The 18,854-nt window shown below is 35.5% G+C and overlaps 1 protein-coding gene across 7 annotated transcripts in view; it reads left to right on the forward strand.

Moving 5' to 3' along the window:
• The first annotated feature begins 409 nt into the window (after positions 1-409).
• LOC115761986 (homeobox protein Nkx-2.4) overlaps positions 410-18,854 on the forward strand; it is a 48,265-nt gene continuing 29,820 nt past the window's right edge. For 4 of the 7 annotated variants that reach the window (XM_030704036.1, XM_030704033.1, XM_030704037.1 and 1 more), the window contains exons 1-3: positions 7,395-7,716; positions 11,996-12,457; positions 17,885-18,096. In XM_030704036.1, coding sequence (XP_030559896.1) covers positions 12,039-12,457; positions 17,885-18,096 — 631 coding nt within the window. In that variant the 5' untranslated portion in view covers positions 7,395-7,716; positions 11,996-12,038. Of the gene's footprint in view, positions 613-7,394; positions 7,717-11,995; positions 12,458-17,884; positions 18,097-18,854 lie in introns of those variants that run through there. The other 3 variants (XM_030704035.1, XM_030704034.1, XM_030704039.1) reach the window with 3 other exon arrangements.

Below are 18,854 nucleotides of genomic sequence, written 5' to 3' on the forward strand. Positions count from 1 at the left end.
ATTTTTCTTTTTTACTACAAACGAGCGCGTAGCGCGTGCTGCATTTGGTGTTGGAATAAGAGGGTTCAGGATATCCCCTAGTCGGGAACTCCCGACTAGAACATCTTGTTTTCCATTAGGCAAGCGTCGAACCCGTATATAAGCGGAAAGACTTTTTAAGTCACTGTTTTCAAATAATTTTAATTTAATTGATTGTAATATGTAAAAATAAAGATGAACACAATGAACAAAGAAGTTGTAAATTTTCACCAAATTTCTACAGTTGTGGGGGATTTAAAAAATTAGAGAAAAATCCGCGTCGCTTATATCTTGATCACTTTAAACTAAGCAATCAATGTATGTTATCGCAGGCTATCGAAAACGAAAAGCTTGTAAACAAAGTTGGGCGTGACAGATTGGTTATTGTCAAAATTGTCAAAAATTGTTACCCATGCAGGGTACTAGTGCAAGCCAGCGAGTAAAAAATGTAGAATTTCATACCCATTAACTGAACCAATAAAGGGAACATATAGCTGTCATAAGGAAATTACACAATTCGACGTACACTGATACAATCAAAGATGAACTTCAAGAATTGGGACAGACTTCAAGGCTCCAATGTCTATGTTTTTTGTAAGTATTGAGCCGGTTCCTAAAAACTGGAAATATGTTGAATTAAATGTTTGTTCACGTGGCAATAAAAATAAAACCGCCGCGTGAGGTCGACGATCTACTTAATACAATGTCACCGATGTCACGAGCTTGGATACACGGATAGATTCTGACCCAAGAGAATCGTTGCGTTAAGTGTGGAGAACGAAATAGATCAAAAGGCTGAACGCCCCGCCGAAGTGTGTATATTGTAATAAGAGCCGTACCGCCTTCTAAGAGGCATCTGTGAATTTCCAAGTAGGAATTTCGCCCGTCTGGCGTCTAGCTAAATTTGGCAGTGACGTTATTAGAGTCTGCAGTTAAGAGGAAAGTTATTATAAGTTAAAATATTTCTTAAATTGAAATTAAATAATCTTAGGTAACTACAACTGTTTGGTATGTAAATAAGTTAAAAAAGAGGGAGAAAAAAAGTAAAGAAATTTGAAACGAGCTATTATGTTAAGTTGATAGGGTATAAAGAAAGTGATGGGAAATCACTGAGCCGTTCGGGGAAATTTATAGCCTGGCCGGTAAGCTATGCCCCTACTCATAATTGGAAATGGTCAGAGTATTTCCGAAGGTGACCTGAAATCAACGACTTTATGAGGGGTGCAGAGAGTTCTATGAAGAACCCGTGGTAGAATTTAATATAATCATTGCCGGTCCTTAACTGTTAGCACATGTTGCAAACAATTATTGGCGATTGTATCGCAAACACGATAACTTTTAACAATTTAGATGCAGTTGACAAGAGTAAAAGAGTTAAAATTATTTTGTAAATAAGTGTGATGTAAAGGATTTGTGTACGAAAGCTTAAGGTTCATATAAATAATATACATAAGTACATGAGCATGTGATAAGAAGATAACTTTTTAAAAGAGTAAAAGTCCAAGATTTCAACTTCCTTGAGGTACACCTGAAGTTAAATGAAGCTGTTTTGAGGTAGTCAATCTCAGCATCACTCTTTGGGTCCTACCCTTTAAATTAGAAGAAACCCAAAGCAATAGAGAGGTAGGGAAAAGTAAACGGTCAAGTTTTAACAATAAAAGTGCACAGAGTCAAAAGCCTTACTGAAGTCAGTGTAAATTAAATTAGTTTGTATTCTAAAAAGGAAATCATCATTTAACAATGAAGTTAATTCAGGAAGATTGGTCGTAGTTAAGCGATTCTTCTTGAACCCATGTTGCGCAGGGGAAACAACAGTTTTGCGAAAATGCTGCAAAGTTGAAGTATGCTTTCGAATAATTTAAGGATAGCAGACAGCTGTTCAATGCCCCAGTAATTTGGTTTATCAGATTTTCCACCTTTCTTTTGGAGAGAAATGATATAAGATTCTATAAGATGGAAAGAACAAATATTCAAGGGATAGCTTTTGCAATAGACGATGTAGGAAAGCACTACACTTCTTGAGTAGACAACTAGGAATATTGTCAGGCCCAGGTGAGAAGATTTTAAAGAGTTAATAGCAGAATGGAGAGAGTAAGGGAAATAATAGGATCAAGAGCAAGGCTAAGAGTTATTATAAGGACGTCTGTCCAAGGGACTTACTTCTAGAGGAGTAAGTAAATTGGAAAAAATTAGCAAAAAGCACCATCAGAGTCATTGCTTGCCTTATCAATCACAAGAGAAAAGAGGGTGACAAAGTTGAAGACTTAAGCTTCAAGTTTACAATATAATAAAAACGAGTTTGACTTGGCTATGGAGTATTTAGCCAAGTCAGCAGTAAGCCCAAACTTATTAAAGTTTTTAAAATATTTAGACTTAATATTTTTTAGGTTTGATGGGCTAGGAGTAAGCCAGGTTGGCTAAGATGAAGCAAACAATGGGTTGAAGGATGTTATAACAACAATTTAGAGCAACCGCGTCATATACAGCGGACCAATCAGCGAAAATAGTTGAAAAAAAAATGCCAAAAAAGAAAAAATAAATGACTTCCTAGTCACCAGAGATTCAAAACCTGGTGTTGAGAAGAAATTTTACGTTAAACTGCGAAAAAGTTGAGTCGGCTCAATGAGACTACAATACCCTTGAAAACCTCGGAAAATACCTAGGTTGACAATCGACCGCCGCTTACCCTGGAGCACACACATGAAAGCTAAAGAGAAACTAAATCTAAAAGCAAAGAATATAAGCGGTAATTAAGGCAGAGCTGCTCTATAAAACGTTATTTACATACATCTTTTGGGCACTGCTTCCAAATCCAATGTAAAAATATTACCTCTGGAGCTGACGTTTAGGCCTCCAACTTAAACTTAATATCTTTCTAACAACCATACATTTTATTTAACGTCAGCTTGGTATTGGGTGCAGGGTATTGTCTGGCCGGGTTTTGCGAAAATGTTTTTAACAGGAAAATGGAATCACCTCCGGCCACATAAAGCTTTTACATATATTTCACTTTGTATCCTGCTTTTGTAAATATGCACCCGTTTGGATTACATATTTATGCCCTGACAATTTCAAGACTAAGTGTTCGTTTTTGCGTAGAGGCCTTGCAACTTTACATAAGAACTTAATGAATGCGTCTTTCAGCGAATTGTGAAATTCCACACACAACAGCGGTTAATTAGCGAAAAAGGTTTGTATGAAAGTTTTTTGCTTACCATCCAATTGGCCTAAAACTCATTTTCAAAGATTTTTGTTCAAATTCATTTCACACCCAGCGATGCCGTTCTAACGCACAAATCATATGGAGCGTGAGCCAAAGCAGTTTCGAGTCGATTTTTATTTTTGTCGATTGGTCAAAACTCGACTGCATGTACATCTACATATAAAACTGTTTGTCCTGATTGACTGATCGGTGATCAAGATGATATATAAAACTGTTTGTTCTAACTGACTGACTGATTGGTGATTGGGGAAGCTGTAAATGTAGTTACCTTCTGTGGTAAATGGTTATGTTTCGGGAAAATCTACCCGCAAGTGTGGTAAAATCGCGAAAAACGTTTGTATGAAACTTTTTTGTATACCATCCAACCGGCCACAAACTCATTTTTAAGGATTCATTTTAGGGGTGTTTCAAACTTTTCGAAAATTGCATTCCTCCTTGGTGGAAATGGGGGTCAAATACATATGCAATCAAAAATCATTTGAGACGTGTTGCACATATTTCGAAAAATCAAAGCTTCCTCGGTGGGAAGTGCGATTCAAAGAGTACAGAAGAACTAAATGTATACGTGCTTTAGCGACTTGAGAAATTTCACTCCCAACAATGGTAAATTGGCGGAAAACGATTTTATGAAAGTATTTGTTCCATACGATCGGTTTCACTCATTTTTAATGATCTTTGAGATAATTTATTTTATAAGTGCCACGGGTAAGGCCGGGCAATACCCGCTAGTATATATATATTTATATTTGATCTGATCAAAATCCGAGTCGACATAGCCATGTCCGTCCGTCCGTCTTACTATTTCTATGAAAACTGGTTTGTCAGTTTTAAAGCTAAAGTCATGAAATTAAGAAAATGCTAATATTTCTGATACGAAAAGTACTTATGTTGGAATCAGACGGATCATACATCTATATCATATAGCTGACAGAGTTACCGTCTAAAATTAAGTTCTTGTATGAAAAAGTCATTTGTTTCCCAATTATATTAATGAAACTCTGCATATAGTGGAGCATCTTATACATGATCAAATTTCATGAACATCAGCTGAACTATTAAGATTTTATACGAAAACTTATGGCATTTTCGAGTTAAGCTTTTGTGAGTTTTAAAGTATTCCCTCGTCGTGTGCATATGTTTTGTTGGCCCATCCATACGTTCGCCCTTGGTATTGTTATAAGACTCTTTAAACCATGAACCCATTTAATGTTCATATTGATGGTTTGTTTTAAATCTCTGTAATAGACTAAATATGAATTCGCCACCTCTATTAAGTACATATACAAGCCAGTACCAATACTGAGAATTTAATATTGAAAATCTTCTATTTAGTCTTCAGTTAATAGTCAGTGACTGCATCGCTGCAACGACTATGTCTATCCCGTCTATCAGCAGCCACCAGTTTGACACCAAGAAAAATTTCTCCAACCCTTGCGTCGGATTTCTCCACCCTTGTAAAGCACTGCCGATCGCTCATCGCTGGAGTGACCAAACCTAACATTTAACTTCTAGAATATTAATTACAGAGCAAGTGTCTTTCATTTAATAGCTATCGGCACAACCCCTTCCCCCTTTCACCCACCATATAGCCATAAATTGAAGAAGTAAGTCAATTAGAACTATCTATATATTATAACTATAATATCGTAATTTTAATGCTATTGTCTTTCTGAGAATAGGCGAATATTCTATAACACAATAAGATTTTCTGTTAAAAATTATTTCAATATCGTTGAAGAAACATTGGTTAATCAAGTAAATTATATACAGATCCAAAATATTTTATTTTTAGATATTTTATCGGCTTCCCTTGAATGGAAGAAGGCAACGTTTTTGATGGTTTTGGAACGCACACATATTTGGATGCCATATTAACCAATGATGTGATTCCTGTCACATTCATTAACACAAAGCCCTTTTTAATTATATTTATTGGGTATGCAAATAAAAAGAGAGAGTAGAAGTGAAATAGATATTGAGAGAGTAAAATGTAATGCAATAAAAGCTGATCGGGATAATCCTATTCTCAGATTCAGAAGGAATCAACTAATTTAAAAGTTATGTGTACTTATGCAAATAATTTGCATTCCAGCTAGCTCTGCGACTAGCCAACGGGGCTTTACAACATCAATCGGCACATTCGTCACATTTATGTATCTGTCTTAAAATTATCACTGGGTTCTCAAATAATAAAATTTTTGAAATGAAGAAAAAGTAAATTTTGTCCTTGTTTGGCTGGGATTGGCCGTGCATCGGTACATTTCTTCGGTCCGCGGTTGTGCGTGCTCGAAGAAGATCGCGTTCGACAGTTTCGCAACATCCTGGCTCGTGCCAGCTCTAGCTTAAAGTATTTAAGAGTCGGACGTTCCCGACAGAGTACATTTGAAAATATATATTATTTTCCCTGAGAGGGTATTGTAGTTTTGTAATTAAATTGCTATGGCATAGAAGACATCTCCGACCCGGTAGATTATATATATTCTTGATCAGTATCAACATCCGCTTGTCATTTTGGCTGTTAATATGCGAACTCTCAGGCTTATAGCTATACTTTCGAAACTTTGCATTGAATTTTCTTTTGCAGGCAGTACCTGTGGCGAAACCGGCCGGATCGGACAACTATGTTATACAGCTGTCATGAATGATAGGTCGAAAATAAGGGACTTGTATGAAAACCCTTCTTGTTTTACACGAAATTTGATCAAACTCGACCATAACAGCTTTACTTTGTTCTTAATATATGATCCAAATCTACATCACATAGCCCTATAAGAAGAATCGGTTGAAAACGATATTTTGTCTAGCAAAAAGTCATTATTCTTCAGTATTCAATCTTCAGCATCAGGGCCGAGTCGATCTCTATATGCGTCAATTTCAGAATCTGAAAATGCCACGAGAGTACGAGTCTGTTTTAAATCATCGATGACTTTTCCCGCTTCCATAAAATACTCAAAAATCTATATCTATATCCCGTGTTCTTAGTGTATCTCAAATTAGAGGCAGCAAATGTGATATATAGACCCTCTTATAGTATAAACAGATCCAGAATATTTTTCTTAAAAAAAAAACACATAAAGATTGAACAATCAACCACGCAGTGCATATTTGTGGGGCTAACGGAAGAAGCGGCGCAGCCGAAGCGAAAACTGGAATGTTTGTGGTGGCAACTTATCGCGGCTTTCAAAGAATCCCCTAGTGGGGTTGACTAGAGTACCAACTATTTGCCATGAAGAAGACCTTTTGTTAATTACTATTACTATTTTTTATTATTTTATTAAAATTATTAATGTTTTTATTATCATATTTATTTATTATAATTATTATTATAATATGTAATATAGTAGTTAGAATCTATCAACCTAACTTGTTAAATGGCATTAGGATTAAAGAAGGACTGAGTCACTGACAACTCATACACCGAAAACTGTTACTTGTTAAATATTTTAAAGTTATTGTACCTAAAAGAGTTTCAATACGATATTGGATTGATTTAAATTTGGTATAGATACTCCACTTTTTATCAATTCCATTATGTAAAAGCAGTCCACACAGACTCGTCAAAAGTTTTTACACGATTTTGAGTTGGTACTTCTGAAAAGTGCGTGGAAGCATTGTTGCGTTGTGTGAAAATACAAGCTTAGCAAGCAATGATATTTTTATACACAATAGTAAGGGAAATTTAACAATTTAAAAATGCATTTAACATTCCTGAACTAATTTCAAAAATGCGACCTCAAGTCCCATGAGGGTTGAAACAAAGTCATTTCCTATTGGTGAACTAAGCAAAAAGAGTGAAGCAGCAAAGAATATTTGTATATAATGACATCGTTCTCTTTTTAACGCACGTGATTGCCTTTCACGTTCTAAAGAGTGAGTGAAACAAGTATGTTTAAGAGGAGGCAAGCATTATTTAAGCGGCCTAAAGCCAGTTAGCTCTGAATTCCAATGCCAGCCCATCGTTGTTGTCTCTGCTCTCTTATTGGTTAGTTTCATTAAAATGAATAGGCAATATTTTGATGTTTGTTTTGTTCAACGAAGTATGTAGCCAGTACCAACAGTGCAGAGTTATCGTTAATAGGAAAAACTTATTCGAGGGCTATCCAGAAGCCATCTGAGGAGTACTCGTCAGTACTGTTCAGACCTCTTATTTCATTTGACGGAATCGTGTCGAGTGGATATTCATAATAAATTCACTGACGTGGGCTTATGTCTTTAATTTTACATACTATACATATATTGTGCAGCAGAAACAAAAAATTTGTGTTACATACTCTAGTGCTTTGTTAAAAGAAGATAATGACCGTAAACAATTGCTTACAGCTTAGCCAATGCTGGTGCTAAAATTATTGTATACCAAACATAGTTGATAATAGCATCACATTAGTTTGTATAATTTATAAAATTGAATAACAGTGATACTCAAAAATTTCTTCACGGAAGATTCAAAGTTAAAAAGTGCACTCATAATGAATAAAGTATGAAGAAATATTATCTGAAAATTGTTAACTATTAATAGAATGAAATTTTAATTTGTATCTATTATACGCTGATCCTATTGAAAATGGGTAAAAATGCCATACGGGTTTTGAGAAAATGTATGTAACAGGCATAGGAAGCATTTCTGTCCCCAAAAAGTTTATATAAAGTCAAAAGCATTAACAAAAACAACAGCCGAGCTTATACATATGTATGTCTGTATGCACAAAAGTGTCATACAGGCTTTATGTACATGTATATATTAAGTTACTGCTAAAATATCTACAAGTATTTCTGTTTCTGTTAAATTCGGATTTATCTACATCAGTATTAACATCTGGCAAACTTATCTCTCAATTTTAAAGCTATCGCTTTGAAACTTTGCATTAGTCCGTTTTGCTTTTGGAGGCAGCACATATGTATGTTGGAGCCGGCCGGATCGGCTAATATGCAATATATATATATAGCTACTACAGGAAGCTACTACTACTCGGTCGTAAATTAAGTGGTTCGATGAAAAACTTTCTTCCTTATCAAGATATCAAGATACCAACCTCGGCATTTATTAATTTCAGTATATTCCGTACATATGTGTATCTTATTAACATCGGAATACTATATTATGCTGTCATACGGACGATCGGTGGAAAAGTAGGTTCTTGAAAGAAAACTTTTATGGCTAGCGGGATATCTTGACCAACCCCAACAATTAATTTTTACAATATGCTTCTTTTAGATGGGAAAAAATCTAATATATTTTTCACTACTATATTATATAGCTCTAAAGAAAGAATTGGCCGAAAATTATTCTTTGTTTGGTTAAATATTCTGTTTTAAGCGATATTTTCATCAAACTCAGCACTTTCGGGCTTCACTATTCTCAAATATATGCACAACTGTAAGGCAAATTAATGATTTTAAATATTCGCCGTGCCGAAGATATCCTTATTTAAGAATGTGTGCATCGTGTGTGTTTATCGGAAGAAATATAAGTAAATCCACCGCCTAAATCTAGCAGCTTGGGTGTATCTACTTATATACTAAGGCAAGAGCAAGTATATGGTAAAATAAATTCGGAAAATGGTTTCTTTTGTCCATATGTGTCGTCTGAGCGCTACTATAACAGCGGAAATCGCCATAGGAAAGACATATAATTAATGTTGATAACTTATAGCATAATAATGATTCGATGATTGGTGAGTTTGGAAATCAGTTAATGATAAGTTTCTTTTTGGTAATTTCGGGGCTACAAAAACCCGACGGTCTTTATCTAGTTTTACCATAATGGCTTGAACTGTGGGTGACTAAATTGCGCAAGAAAAAACAGAAACTCATTATTCGTATATATATACATGCCTTATGGAAACGAAGAAATCTTCATTAGTGTGTTTCAGATATCCCGACCAAATACTAAAACAGTCTGCAAGAGCAAAGCCTAAACGCATTGAATATGAGTAAAAAAGCAACCCCTTAAATAATATTTGATTGATCAGCTTCAACACTCAAGTAGCTGTTGCCATTGTTGTCTGTCCGTATGTCTGTTCATCCGTATGCCCTTTAAAAAAAAAATCGATCCGTGTGTGCTCTAGGTGGACCTTACCAATATACAATAACATACCAATCGGGTGTATCTAGCTGCTTTAGGTTTTATCCCGAAATTTATACATATATTATGTATGTGTAGCCCATCTCTATACACTGACTGATTGGTGATCAACGCACAGCCCAAGCCGTAGGAGCTAGGAAGCTGAAATTTTCATTGTAGTTACCTTATGTGATGAAGGGGCACGTTAAGACGGGGTTTCGGGAAATTCCACCCGCAAGTATGGAAATATCGCGAAAAACGTTTGTATGAAACTTTTTTGTCCGTTTTGCTTCAAACTTTTTTTAGAGCTCTGAAAAAGAACATAATAAATACGTGTTTTAGCGATTTGGGAAATTTTAGCCACAAAAGTGGTTAATTAGCGAAAAACGTTTGTATGAGAGTAGTTTATTTACCGCCCGCTCAGTTTCAAAATCATTTTCAAAGCTTTCTGAGAACATTGATGTTATTACATAAGTGCCACGGGCAAGGCCGGGCTATACCTACTAGTATTATAATATATTTGTATTTCATATAACAAGATTAGGAACAGTTAACTTTTTTTTACAAGGATAAAGATCGATCAACAAACACAAAAGTTCTTCAACAATAAATTGCCAATAGTGTGTCACAGGCGGAAGCAGCAGCGAAATTCATAATGGACTATAATTTTAGATTTCAAGAATTCGAAGCGAAGCGCTACAAATCAAAACATTTGGTTGACAGTTGGGTTTTTGTAACCGGCCACTATTCACTGCACCGTTCTTACTTGTCCATTAAATAAGTTGTGAAATAGTGTATTGCTTTGCTTTTAAGCCTGAAATAGGCTTTTTGTATACATTTATTTGCATAAGCAACCATGTGTCAACGAAATGCGTACTCGTGCGAAACATCAGTTGTTTGCAAATGTTCGTAATAGTTAGAAGGAGGTATCTCCAACCCCATAAAATATATATATTCTTGTTCAGCATCAATAGCCGAGTTGATTTAGCCATGCCCGTCTGTCTGAACACGTCGATCTCAGAACCTATAAGCTAATCTTGATTTGTTACGAAGGTCCTACTAGTGCCCGCGCAGTACGATTTTATTTCTGATAATCGATAATTTGACTAGTTTTTGGTTTTGAAATCCTGTTTTTATAGCAAATTTCTTAGACTTCAAGAGTGAGAGACACCAAAGTATCTTGCGATCGGCACCCCGCTACAACCCAATAATTATAAATCAAATAACTAAATCAATTAGAACTACACACTAATTGAAAGCCACATTTTTAAATCAATTGCCCTTTCGAGAATATACGAACATTATATGCCACAAAAAAATCTACTGCTGATGAGTTATTACAAAAAGCATTGCTTATATTGAGATGTGATGCTGTATCTAGCGCAAAGTGCAAGGTGCACGTATTTTTAAAATTCTATAAACAGCATTGGAATGGCGATTGTATTCTGTGCTGTGTATATTTTTTGCTATTTTAATTCGTTATTTTTCCTCCAAAATGAATTGTTGGTATTGCCGTGGCAATTAATTCGATCGACTATGAGTCCAATTCTAATTGAGGAAGTCTTCCCCTTTTTAAATTTATTTGTATTACTGTTAAAGCAAACGAGCTCTTCACGCGAGCTGCATTTGGTGCTCCTAGAAGAGGGCTCAGGGTATCGCCTTTCGGGAACTCCCGACTAGAGCTTCCTACATGTTTATATCCTGATTTAATTATAAACTGCTCTGACTGATTGACTGATCAACGCACAGTCCAAGTCGCAACAGCTAGGAAGCTGATTATTTACTAAGTTACCTTATGTGATGGAGGTTCACACAAAGATTTCCATTCGACTGGCCTAAAACCAAGCGTATTAGATAATAAAATTCAAGTCGAAGGCTTTTTGGGAGCAGTTTTAAGTTTATTCCGATTGGCTTTAAACTTATTTTCGAAGCCCTCTAGAGCTTCAATCTAGTGTGGCAATTTGTTGGGAAGCGGACGAAGAGGCGGTGAAAAATGTGGTTCTACGTTTGAATGGGCGAAATTGCCCAGATTTTGAAACAATTTGTTTGTAACGTGTTCCACTCTTTTCGGAAATTCCACCCCTACTTGGCGAAAAATAGGCGTCAAAGGTTAAAAAGGTCGGTCAGTTTCAAACTTATCTTTAAAGCTCAACATGAAAATATGTTAAGTAGTTGAGTTAAGCAATTTTTGAAATACTGCTTGCCACTTTTGTGTTGACCATTCGATTGCCTTTTAATGCACTTAGCATTTCTTGCAATATTCACCCTTAACAAGCTTATTTTTCGGCTACAAACTTTAAAGGAAAAAAATGCACCGGTGTTTAGAAACAATTTCAAATATTTTGCAACTACAGCTCGGTGTATAGGATATCTCTTAGTCGGGCACTCCCGATGAAACTGATTATTGATTTCTTGGAAACAGAGTGAGCTATCAATTTTTTGTAATCAACTAGATCTGTGTAATTTCTAGCTAGCATAATCTCTAAGATCGGACAAAAGACAGGTCAAGCATATGTTTTATGAGGTGGGAAATATTGGCCTGTTACATAAAATTGCACAAGCCCATAATCCTATTTATTCATTTCAATGGGACAGGGTAAAATGGCTGAGTTCAACGGACATAGTCCTTTTATGTCGCTTAAGTCGTTTTATGTAATCAAACAATTGTATATGTTTATTCTCTATATTTGTAGATTCAACAAATTTGAAAGTAACGATTAGAGTAAAAATTTTCGTATGTCAGCATCAAATATAACTAAAACATCATTTAATGAACGCCGGTGCTTTCGAGCAAAACCTGAAGAAGAGGAATCTAGTTTGGGTAATGAAGCAGATTTGGTTATGAGTTTATCTCAAAAAGACATACTTATACCCACAGCGGCTTCTCAGCAGCAGCAGTTGGAACCACTTTTAAAACATAATACAAACGATACATCAACACAGAACTCGGTTTCTGCGGCAGCCGCTGTCGCGGTTGCACATCACCACCATAGTCTGTCTAGTATTCAACATCTTCAGAACTTGCATACCCAGCATCATAGTACTATATTCAACAACAACCACTCAACTCCGTTTAGTGTGACTGATATTCTAAGTCCAATAGAGGAATCATACCGCAAACTGGAAATAAACGGTAACCCGCCATCTCCATTTCGGTAAGTTCATTATTAAACAAGTAAGAGGCTCTAGTCGGGAGTTCCCGACTAGGCGATACCCTGAACCCTCTTTTTCCAACACCAAATGCATAGGTCCCTCGCTAGTGTTCGAACTCGCGACAGACCACACTACTTGCCACCGCCTCTACCCAACAGCCACACCAATAATTGAGTCTTAATGAGAAAAGAACGGATTAAAATAGCAGCACAGAAAACAATACAATCGCAATTGTTGATAGAATTCAGAGAAGATGCACATAAATGTGTGTGTACATGTATACAGAACTTTATGATATTTGCGCATGCACATGTTTTCTTTAAATCTTCTGTAATTCTTAACCTAATAAAAATATTCTAGAGTAGATCTTATTGTACTATTGAATATTTGTATATTCTCAAAAATGCAATTGCATTTAACAATGGTGGAAAATAAAAATTGGTTTATTCAATATATTCATAGCTATGAGGAGCTTGCGGGGAGGTGGTGATAGCTATAAAATGAAAGATACTTGATATATGAATATGTATATATTATTCTAAAAGCTACATGTCAAGTTTCGTGACTCTAGCTGTTATTATTTACCAGTTTTGTTCAATAACTGGATTTCGATATCGATTCTTATCGACTAGGAGGACCTACAGCTTAAATTTCATGTCTCTAGGTTCAGAGATCCTTGCGTTCATACATACGGACAGTCGGACGACATGGCTAGATAGACCTGGCTTGTGATGCTGATCAAAAATATATATACTTTATGTATTCTTGCCAGTCACTGGTTTTTACGTAATGTAGCTTGAAGAGCTTAAGTAACCGAGTGAGTAGCTCGAGCAGCTTCTGGTTGTGATAGAAGAAGGTTCACAGTTTTTGCTAGTTGGGTATTCCTGGCCTAGTTTTGTGGGCGTGAATTTACATCACCTTCCGAGCTGTCAGCTTAAGAATAGATATATACTGGATCTGTATATACATTTCGAGAAGCTACGTGTCAAATTTGGTTACTCTAGCTTCTAAAACTTATGAGATATGCTCAAAATACAACATTCAAGATCCATTTTTTTCGATTCCATGGAAACGGATAAGGTTATCGATGACTTTTATTAGACTCGTACTACTTGTGCACAAAGACGACCCACTTCAGGTTATTCAGGGTGGGAAATTAATACCATTTTTGAAGTCCACCCTTTGGAAAGAAAATGTGGAAAAACTTGATTGTACGTGAAAATTAGTTGTAAGGCTATAATGGATTCAGAACACATAAGAGCGAGGTATAAGCGAATTAGATTGTGTGTCCTCTTATTGTCCGTGTTTTACGATCTTGATTCAATTTATTTATATTATGCATAAAAAGCTCGTCCCGGTTCCATGAAATCGATACAAGTCGATATAAAATTCCTGTTTTTCTATCATATCTCATGGTTTCTTACAGAGTTTCCAAATGAGCCATGTGGCTCCTCATATAGTATCATAGATTGCGTATACTTAATGGTAGAATAACCAATCCTCAATGAAATACTAAGAATAACTGCAGAAAATTAACTATAAATAGAATTACAATTCTGATGGTTTGGTATATGTAGGCTGCAATTTTAAACTCTAATAAAAATCGGATAGGTTTGATAATTACTAATGATAATTGATAATTAAAAATGACCCTATACATACATGCGCGTCTTTATATATTTATATGCGATTGTATTGTATTCTGTTCTATGGGAATGTGCTGTTATTATACCCTCGCAGAGGGTATTATAATTTCGTCGCGAAATGTGTAACGCATAGAAGGAGACATCTTTGACCCTATAACGTTTATATAAATTCTTGATCAGTGTCAACAGCTGAGTCGATATAGATATGTCCGTCGAACGAGTATATCAGTTTTTAAGCTATCGTCTTCGAACTTTGCATAAGTCCCTCTTTCGATCTTAAGCAAACTTGGCATTTATTACTTTTACTACGCGTCTCATATATGCTCTATCCTATGCACCCTATATTATTGCAAAATCTTATATACATCGGCTCACTACATCATATAGTTACCATAAGAAAGATTGGCCAAAAAGTAGGTACTTGTATAAAAAAAAGTTTTTTGTTTATCAAGATATCTTGACCAAACTCGGCGATTATTAGTTTTACTATATCCTCAAATAGGTATATGCAAAATTTTATCAACAGAGGACCACTATCATGTAGCTAAGAATGATCGATCGAAAATTAAGTTGTTGTATGGAAAACTTTTGATTTTTCAAGATATCTTAACCATACTCGGCATTAGCTATTTTTCTAGTGCTTCATAGATGCGGGAAAATCATTATGATTATTATAAAAATAATCGGTCTACGAGGGTATTTTAACATCGGCGTGCCTAAGATAGCCCTTCCTTCTCGTTTTAATTGGTTTTATTTTTTTTTTTCGTTGAAAATTAGTTTTTATAGTAGTAGTAGGGGCGGTGGTCAGCCGGTTACTGGATCGAATCCAGTTGAGCGAAATTTTAATAATATGTTTTTTTATTACTTCAAGTGGTGCTGGTAGAAGAGGGTACAGGGTATCGCTATATAAGGCTATGGCTAGTAGTTCGCTTTGTTAAACTGGCACAGTTTGAAACCGCAGGAGGGAACTTATTTTTTTTTTCAATAATGTTAGTTTCTACCCCAATCAATTAAATATGTAAGAATTGCATCTTTTAAATTGCGCACGAGCTTTTCTGATGTTGGTAAAAGATGGATTCGGCTAGTTCCTAGTCGGGCACTACCGACTAGAGGACTCTTGTTTCATGTTTGTTTATATATTTATATAAAGAAAACACGCCATTGTCTGAATTATTCGGATGTCAGTCTCCAGATTTCTGGTGCTTATCGACGCATAAGTTTGTGTCCCACGTTTTCGAAAATTGATTATATAGCGCTGGAAGGATTTTCTTGAATAGTTGAACTAGTCACTAACTTGTTAATTATATTCGAATTTTTACTTAAAACTTAAAAAACAAGCTATCATAATCTCTATTATTTTGGTATGATTTTTATACCCTGAACCCATTAAAAATGTGTATAAGGGTATATTGTGTTTATGCAAAATCCAAATGTATGTAACAGGCAGAAGGAAGCTTCTCCGACCCCATAAAGTATATATATTCTTGATCAGCACCAATAGCCGAGTCGATCTAGCCATGTCCGTCCGTCCGTATGTATGAACGCAAGGATCTCAGATCCTCAGGGAATACCCTGAAACCACTTGTTCCAACACCAAATGCAGCTTGCGCTCCTTGGCTTTACTAGTAACAAAGATAAATTAAAATAAAAAAAGGTTCCCTTGGCAGGGTTCGAACTCCCAACCGTCCGACCGTGTTTCTTGCTGCCGCCTCTACACAACAGCCACACCAGCCAAAAAAAAAAAAAAACAACAAAAAATGGTTTCAGCGGTAGCGTTCGAATTTACAACAGAGCGCACCACTTGTCGCCGCCATTATTCAACAGCCACACCAATTATTAATTCGTATTCAGAAAAAAAAATACAATCGCAATTGCAATGCTGTTGTTAGAATTCGAAGCAGATGCGCATGCAGTGTGTGTGTACATGTATACAGAAATTCTTGGAAATTGCGCTAGCTGCGGCAAACACGTGGGCTAACCACATAACTTTTGTGTATTTCTTAGCCAATCTTAATGAAATTTTCTACAGTATATCTAATTGTACCATAGAATATTTGTGTATTCTCAAAAAGTGAATTGCATTAAAATAAAAATAGGACTTCGATATCGCTTTTCATCGATTTCTTAGAAACGGAGTAAGTTATCGATTATCGGCAACAAACACGATCTGCGCATGAACTAGGAGGACTTACAGCTGAAATTTCTATAGCTCTTATAGGTTCTGAGATCCTTGCGTTCATACATGCGAACAGACAGACGAACATGGCTAGGTCGATTCGGCTGTTGATGCTGATCAAGAAGATATATACTTTATGGGGTCGGAGATGCTTCCTTCTGCCTGTTACATTCATTTGCACAAATACCTAATACCGTTTTTACCCATTTTCAGGGTATACAAATTAACGCTTCTATCTGTTAAAACCTTAATTTTCTTAACAATATTTTGTCCTCGTTCATTAAACTGGGGCTTATCCGGAGGACTAACAATCTTAATGCTAACTAAAAATATGTATTTTATATTAATGTTGCATATTCATTTAGAGGTGATTTAGTTGAGAGTCGATAGATGGAAGAGAATAATTATGTTGCAATCACATCACTTAACCTCATTGTTATACTTAGTATTATCCAAAATACTTCTATACTTAATTTAGAGGATACGCTAAACCTACTTAAAACCCACAAATTACCTTCCTTACACTTTTTTCATCCTTTCTATAGCATGAATGAATATACTAGAATTGTTAAATATAAATAAAAACAATTGAGAGCATCTAGTCGGGGATTCCCAACCAGGGGATACAGTATTAAAAATAAGATATCAAAAAAAAAGTTCCGCTAATGAGACTCGAATGCGTAACATACCACATCCTTGCCACCGTCGATACTCCACAGCCATACCAACCATTAATTTCCGCACAGCATCACATACACACAGCACACGTGTCCTGCAAAAACTCGTTTTCTTTGATAGCTTTTGTGCTTTCTAACCGATCTTGATTTTCAACAGTAGATTTATGTTGCTATAGAATATTCGCGTATTCTCAAAGAGTCAATTGCATTTAAATTGTGGCTTATTTAGGTGGGTAGGTAAAATTGGTTTTTATACCCTGAACCCATTAAAAATGGGTATAAGGGAATATTGTATTTGTGCAAAATCCAAATGTATGTAACAGGCAGAAGGAAGCATTTCCGACCCCATAAAGTATATATATTCTTGATCAGCATCAATAGCCGAGTCAATCTAGCCATGTCCGTTTGTCTGTCCGTCCGTCCGTCTGTTTATAATGTCTTTGATACAACCATACAACTTACCGACGGGACAGCTATTATAACAAATGTAGCCATGGACTTCCTTTAGTTCTGGTCCCCCGTCAACTTCATTTTTGTTCGGGTCAGAGACCTAAAAAAACAAGAGAGTAAGAAGGCCATATTTGTAATAGAACGGCATCGCTGTTTTTTATTTCGCTCCCACTGCAGGAAACTGCCTTGGCTTACTCTGGGCACTCTCACTTCTCTCTCAAAAATTCATATTTTCTTAAATGTATGTGTGTGTATGTATCCGCACATTTTTTTGATTTGACAACTCTTTGTGGCGTCATTTCAATCCCAGGTAATTATGAAGGTATGCTAAGTATGTCGAAGCTGCATACACTTTATCTCTTGATCACACATTGTCAGCTAGGGAAAATTTTCTTATTAAATTATGAACAATTACCCACACGGAAAATGTATAAAAATCTCTCCATATTATTAAAACAATGTTCGTTTAATTTATTCCAGGTCTAACTCAAGTGGTAGTAGTATTAACTCCCCTGGAGCAATTAGTACTTCAACAATGGCGAATCCGTATGCTATGGGGTCATTGTATCATAGTCCGGGAGTACAAAGCTATTGTGGACCTACAGATAATTTATCATTGGCAGGACACTACACGGATATGAGGGGCTCGGCTTCCTGGTATGGATCAACTGCAAACGATCCCAGATTTGCAAGTACGTAAATAAAAAATAAAAAACAGAATATCACCGCCAATTCTTCGTACCATAACAAACTTAACTTTAATAATAATACTTAATAAGCGTAACGTGAATGTAATAGGAGACTTTGTTTACGTCTGCCTCTCTGTTGAAGGCAGTACGTTCAAAATTATGACACTTTGCATGAAGGAATATCACAAGTAGATTATTATATTCTATTATCCGAAAAACTCAATTCCTGAACTTGTTTCTATGTATGGTAATTTAAGAACTTGAGCTTAAGGTCATACATTGCAACGGTACACATAAAACTATGTGCCAGATAAAGCGTCCCATCAGCAATTGCAATTTTGAAATCGATTAATAATTTATGTATAAGTGTTTTAGAAAGTAAATGTAATAAATGGTTTATGTCATATGAAACATCAATCACCATCCGACATACTGCAAATATGATCGCTCCCTAAAAGTTTCCAACCACTATTAAAAAACCAGTTTTCTATGAGCAAAATTTTGGCTCTAAAGATGTGCACTAAGACATTCTTCCTTGCTAACCAATGTTGTAGGAGTTGTATATTTTAAATTTACCTTCTTTTACCTAATCTCAGTAACACAAACAAACATATGTGTGTATGAATTAGATATACATATACATATATATATACATATACATATATATATATATATATATATATATATATATATATTTGAACATACATATGTACGTAAATAGGTAAATATATTAATATTTAGAAAATTTTTGTAAACACATC

This window comes from Drosophila novamexicana, unplaced genomic scaffold (genome assembly GCF_003285875.2).
Source record: "Drosophila novamexicana strain 15010-1031.04,08,12 unplaced genomic scaffold, DnovRS2.1 tig00000512-arrow-arrow-pilon, whole genome shotgun sequence".
NCBI lineage: Eukaryota > Metazoa > Arthropoda > Insecta > Diptera > Drosophilidae > Drosophila > Drosophila novamexicana.